The 6,702-nt window shown below is 37.5% G+C and overlaps 1 protein-coding gene and 1 pseudogene across 1 annotated transcript; one reads left to right on the top strand and one right to left on the bottom strand.

Moving 5' to 3' along the window:
* Positions 1–258: 258 nt before the first annotated feature.
* On the top strand, positions 259–800 carry LOC120203908 (the record flags this gene model as incomplete). Its single annotated transcript, XM_039204052.1, has 1 exon — positions 259–800. A coding segment is annotated over one exon (542 nt), but the record flags the coding sequence as incomplete, so codon positions are not given.
* Positions 801–2,900: 2,100 nt separating this feature from the next.
* Positions 2,901–6,488, bottom strand: LOC120203898 (annotated as a pseudogene).
* Positions 6,489–6,702: the final 214 nt, after the last annotated feature.

Below are 6,702 nucleotides of genomic sequence, written 5' to 3'. Positions count from 1 at the left end.
TGAGAAGGTATCTCATCTGTTTTTTTCATGTAGTTTTGCTTGGGGCTTATGGATGAGTTTCTTAAGGTTTTGGAATGTGTCTTCTGTTATTTCGAATAATCCTTCTGCCTTCTTATCTTCTTGGGGCAGCTTAGTTTCTAAGTCTTTAATCTGGAACTTTATTCCGGGAGCTGTAACGTGGTTAATATGGAAGTGTCAGAATCATTTGGTTTTCGAGAAAGGAAGTCTTGATCGTACTCATCTGTTCTTTATATCAAGATATAGTGGCAGCATGGTTTTTGGCGAAGTGTCCCAAATTTCCAGTCCGCCTAGACAGTCTAGTGGTTGATCCGGTGTTGGCAGATTCTTGTAAAGGGTATAATAAGTCGATCTCCCCATCGGACTTGTGGAGTCCTCCGCCCCTTGGTTTTTTTAAAGTTAATGTCAATGGGGCAGTGAACAGAGACTGGAAAAGCAGTGGGATTGGGGGAATCCTTAGGGATGAAAAGAATAAGGTGCTGGGTTCTTTCTCGATTTCTTCTGGTCCAGGTCCGCCGGGTTTAGCTGAATTGAAGGCCATTCAGACTGGTATAGGCTTCTTTATGGAATCAGAGTGGGAAGGAAAGGGTCGGTTAATTATAGAGTCTGATTCGGCAATTGCAGTGAATTGGATAAAGAATACAGGGGATTGTCCTGTTTTGTTTTTCCAATTAGTTAGGAAAATTGTCAATAGTGTTTTGGAACGTAATATAATTATTAGGTTTGTTAAGAGAGGTGTCAATTGGGAGGCTGATAGGTTGGCGAAGAAGGGTATAGGATAATTGGTTTGTATCTTTTGTTCGGGTAATTTTTTGGTGTTCAGAGGGATGTGATTAGGATTGTGGTGGAACTGGTTGTAATTTCTGGTACTGTAAATGGCGTAAATCCCTTTTTCGTAATAAAATTTGAGGCACTCTTTTCCTCCTTCCAATGTCCATTGAGGTACCATTGTAGCTTGATGGTTATGAAGGGGTTTTTTAATGAGGCCTCTCCTTTCTATCAAAAAGAGATAGAATAAATCCCCAATAAAAGCTACTCATGTTTTGGTTTATGTGAACTTTTATATTTTCTAAATAATTTTCTCACGGATTTTTTTCTCTGACTAATTTGTGTCATTGAATCACAATTTCTCAACCTAATTTAATGGCTAGGAATTTGAATATACTGTTTAATCAACTAAAATAAGGAAAAAGAAAAAGAAGGTTTCTAGTTTAAACTTTATATCACATTTTAATACATAGCATAGGAAGTATACAGAATCGAAGCAGAGAGAGTGAGGGAACCTCTTGTTTGCCCTTGCTGAGGGGCTTCTCAAGGATGTTTGAGTATTGCTTTATCTTCCCAGCTCCAATCATTTTCTACAGGAAAATAAAATATTATTTTCTGTTTGGCTGCTAGAAAACTGCAGACAAAAAGGAATCAACCATCAGGTGTGTTAAACGAAGGGCAAGTAAGCACGCACTTCACTGTGAAGTCCATTTTGAACAATTAAAGAATTCAATTGTGATAAATTAGCTGATTCGATTTATTAAGTTATGAATCAAGATTTGGGGATCCTTGAGCATTTGTTTATTGTTCTCATGGCCTTGGTACTAATTACTCAGTTTTGGAAACACAACGCATCACTGATCCAGAGAAAGATAAAGCCAATTAATCTTTGCAAATCAGATGGTAAATAATGCAGCCAAAGACAAACCATCTAAGATCTAACTAATATCATTATGATCCAGCAGAGAAATGAACTTTTTTCTGGGATTCCAACAAAACCCAGAAATGCGTACGAGGGAAAAAAACTTAATATTCTAAACGATTACCACGATACTGCAAAGAAAAGTGACGATGACTTTTCAAATAAGAATTAGCACATTTATGAATTGATAAACACGAACTCTTTGTTCCATAGGATGATAGGAGTACCTGATTACAGCATACGAGTCTTGGGATTTCTCAACGATCTGAGGAAGGAAGTCTTGAGATGAAAAACCCAAATAAATCAACCTATATATGAAATTAAATTGGGGTCAGTTGAACAAATCTTCCGCCTTTTCTAGTTGAGGTAAATTATGCGTTTAATAATTTTGTTCATTTAATATTTAAAATTAGGTCTAATATTTAATTTTTATTTTATTTTAATATTTCATCATTAAAATTTTAATGTATTTAGTACATAAATTAATAGTACTAATTCATTTTAATATCTAATTTTTTAATCTTTTTAAAATTTATCATATTAAAACAAACGAAAATTAATAATTTAAATACTAAACACATAATTTATCCATCTATTAATGAACAACTGGATTTTGCAACTTAAAAACAATTGGGGCTCACAAATTTGTTTAGGCTTGAAAAATACTTTTTATCCTAAAATCTTTATTAAGAGGATTAATTATCAAATTGATCAATTTCCTTTCATATTTAGATATATTATAAATTTAGGTCATTTTACTTATCAACTAGTATATTTTGGTCATTAAGTCCTACTTGTTTGGTGATGTAGTAGGTTAGTCAAAATGAGTTAATTTTTAGTGACCCCTGAACTATAGATATAATATTAATTTGATCATAAATTTTTGATGAAATATCATTTTAACCCCTAAACTTTAGATAAAATATTAATTTGGTCGTTGAATTCGAAATTTCGATCAAGTTATTTTTTCGTCGACCACCACTCATCAACCGTCGTCATTGGTCGCCATCAACCGTCGTATCCTAAAATTTACAATTTAATCTTTTTGACCTCTTGAACACGAATCTATTATTCGTTTTACCGAAAATATCTCAAACCCCACAAAATCTAACTCAAGCCCTTGAACTAGAATTTTTAGGGGCTAAAGTGAAAATCAAAGGAGTAAGTTTGTATAAGGTGCCAACGAAATTGTAAATAAATAAAAAAGTTTTTATTTATTTTCAATTTTTTGATCAACCTTTTGGTGTACGTGTACATATGTTCCATATAAATGCATCTGTTAGGATCAGAATGGTACAAACCATGAGAAATAGATCAATCATGCCGTTATAGTTTTATAAAGTTGAGTGCTACATTGAGAGTAGTAGGCCGACTAGTACCATAAATGGTGCTACACAAACATCAAACTTGGCGGCGACGGCCGTGCTTGAAGGAGCCGGCGCGGGCGCACCAGGGGGACCCGGTGGCGAATTAGATCCGCCAGCCGTTGGAGCTTTGACCGGCGGTATCGGAGGGGAAGCGAGATCTTTAACCTCAAGTGGGTGACTTGGTTGTTGAACTGCTGGCAGTGTGTTTTCAGGGATTTCCTGAAGCAATGCACCTACTTCAGCTGGTAAGATGGCAACATCCGCATTCATATCGACACACGAACTCCCTGCAACCACCGAGACCGAAAAAGTTTTAATGCGTGTATTCGAACTCGACGCTGATTAAGTTTTTTTTTATGGTGGAAGTAAGTACTCACTTAAATATCTGCTGGCAGTTGCAGGGAACTCTGTTACAAACCCATCAACGTTTAATTCTACATTGTAAGTGGCAAGCTCCATGGTTGGATCCGCATAGAAATCGAATGGGATTGCGATAAATTCATTCCTCATGACTGAGACGTAAACCGAGATGTTCACCGCATGCATCTCCTTGAGAACGTTTGTTGTAGCCTTGGTGAAGCCACCTTCATTTATTTCTATCAAGGAAGGTCTTGGTACAACAATTGCATCTGCGAATTTCTTGATCTCTTCCGGTACCGATTTAGCGACCTTGCTGATCGGTTCCTTCAAATGTAACAATCTTTTGTAACCCTGATCACTCGAGTATTTCTTTAGTACCGAACTGTTATTCGATTGGATCATGACTTTTACTTTGTCTAAGCTTGCATTCTTCAATGCTTTGTTCACTGTATCTATAATGTCAAGACCCTTCTTTGATGCTAAGTAAGCAGCATTCTGCAGGCAACTCAATGAATCAATCATATGTTCATCAAATAACCGAAATTCGACAGATTTTTCATATAGGTTAACGATTGTATATCTTACTTCTATGTTGATTAGAACTCCTTCAACTTCTTTTGTCTTAGCAAACCCCAAAAAGTCATTTAGAGTCATGAATTTTCCTTTGTTTTTGGCCGCAGGGTTTCTGTAGTAGCCGGTCCTTTGTCCAAAAGGGCTGTACATTTGAGCTGAAGAACAACGGATAACATTAACGAGACCACTAAAACATTGTAAGATACGATAAAATTGGTGTTACATAAGCTTACGTTTCAAGGTCTGGATCTCGGTCCATGTAAGATCGAACGAGAAAACTCCCTTATCCTTTTGAACTTCAGGAACTAAGGAAGATTTGGACATGAAGGTAGGCATTGCAGTAGTATCCCCTGTCAGATCAGCTGAATCTGAACAGAAGGCAACTCCCATCTTTCGACAATTGGACCGAGCAATCTATAATGTCAGCTCCATCGTTTACTGCCTGCTCATAAGCCAGATCGGTGCAACCAGGATACACCCCACTCGCTCCATTGTGAGTTATAATCAAAGTTTTCACTGTAAAGCCACAAAATCATAGGGAGACATTAGTAAATACATAAAGGTCTGGTACTCATTCAAAGGATTTCAACTTAGCTTTTACATTGCTTTTCCTTTTTGGTTTCGTTAGTTGCAAAGCATGCTGCATCAAAAAGACCATTTGTAAGGGTTAATCTCAACCTCAAAGAGTATAATGCAGGCTTATTATATTTGTGCTATAAGCTCACCGATGGCGTTTGATGCTATAGGGGAGAAATCCGTAAGCAACCCATCGACAGTAAAATCCGGATAGTTAACGTAATTCAAGATCTCGGTCGTCGGGTCGTAACTATAATTGTGACTTATCATTTGATCATTTGAAAAACCAGAAGCATACACTTCAAGGCCAGCCTTGTGAGCATCGGTCACAAGGGTAGTTGGTTTTTGCAAGTAGTTATTTTCACCAACAGGCCATATGAACTCTTTGGGAACCATAATCCCGGTTGCAAAGGCTTTGATGGCATTAAGATCCTTCAATATGTCGCTATATTTCTTGTTCTCGGTCGGTTCGACCACATCCTGTCCAAGGCACACGAAGATGAAACTTATCTCCTTGGGAGCCTTTTTCTTCATGTTCCTCAAGAAACCAATCTCAGGAGACGAAATGTAATTTATGCCCTTAAATCCTATAGTCTTTTCGATATAATTCGACATACTGAGTTTGTTTGCAGTATAGAAAGCATCATACTGCAATACACATAAAACAGATGCATTAGTCCACTATACAAAGCATCATCATAATGCAATACACAAAACAGAAAAATATCAAACCTGGACACTCAACCAAAAGAATTCTGGTTTAGCTTCTCTGACTTCATAAATGGTCCCGACCGGCAGCTGATTGTCGAACACACTCGGTCGAGACAACACACTTTGAATCACTGTCGAAACGACAAAGCCGACGATTGTAACCATTCATGTTCGAGTGATATATGTAGGGGGCAGGCAAAACACAAACAAACTTACTTGAAACATTGTTCAGTATAACTTGAGATGAGAAATCCTTAGCAAACCAACCCTTAACATCATGTCCATTGATCTTGTAGGTCTTGGAATCTTTGGGGAAGAGCTCTGCGATGTTTGTCGAGTTTTCGAGCCTGATATCCGTCACGCATATGCCGACGCTGTCTTTCGTCAGCTGCAGGTTGCATAACAAAGCCACATCTGTGTACCGTAATTGCAAGGCCATGTTGTTTGCAAGTGCCGTCGATTCGGGGAATAGCCCCGAGAATCCTCCTCGCGCTATTATAAGGGGAGGGTATCCTGTAAACCACCCGATATCATCGATTAATCGACTAACGAAAACATATTGTCAACAGAAAATATCGCTTTAATAATGTTACCGCTTAAGGTTGGCCATTTCCTTGGAGCAGCCGCATGCTTTGCAGGTTCAACACCGCCAGATTTTGCCAAAGAGACTTGAACCAACAGGGATATCAAAAACAAACACCTGATCATTTTGCCACCAAAAATCCTGCAAATTTGTCCACAACATCAGATGAATCCATTGTTTCCCAGTCTTTAACAGGATTACAACGTTAAAAACAACATAAAATGATCATCTTCAGACCCTGCTACACTTTTTTTAAAAATTTTGTTTCTATTTTTTTAATATTAATATTGTTTTGATCTAAAACTAACCACTCAAACCCAGAAATCCAAACTTTGATCAAACCCCATTTTTCATGACAAAAAACCCATCATCATCATGATCAACATCATCGTTAAGCTTACCTGAACTTACAAATAGATTGATTATACGTGCAAAAAGAACATTCCCTTGTCAAGTTTCTGATGCACTATGAAAGAAACTCTCGAAGGGAATGCAATGTAATAAAAAGAACAAGAAAAGGATGAGGTAGGGAGAGGTTAACCGGTTCCAAGGTTTTGTTTTTGATAACTCCCTTACAAGTTTTTCGCATTAATAGCTGGTCAGAATTTATTTCCGTGAATCACCCCTTTTTATTTTTTACTTTTAGGTCTGTTGCTCATTTGCTATTCTTGTTCCTATTTTCTAGACAACAAGATGGCTTAAAACCGGGAAATGACAGCTCCCTAACACATAACGGCTCAAACCCTTTGAAACTCCCACCTGCCCTCTTCATCTTCCTCAACCCTCTGAATGTTCCCGAATTCAAATACTAAAAATGTCTGTGT

The sequence above is a fragment of the Hibiscus syriacus genome, unplaced genomic scaffold, assembly GCF_006381635.1.
Source record: "Hibiscus syriacus cultivar Baekdansim isolate YM2019G1 unplaced genomic scaffold, ASM638163v2 tig00010505_pilon, whole genome shotgun sequence".
NCBI lineage: Eukaryota > Viridiplantae > Streptophyta > Magnoliopsida > Malvales > Malvaceae > Hibiscus > Hibiscus syriacus.
The sequence above is the reverse complement of the archived record's forward strand: the minus strand, read 5'-3'. Positions and strand labels throughout refer to the sequence as shown.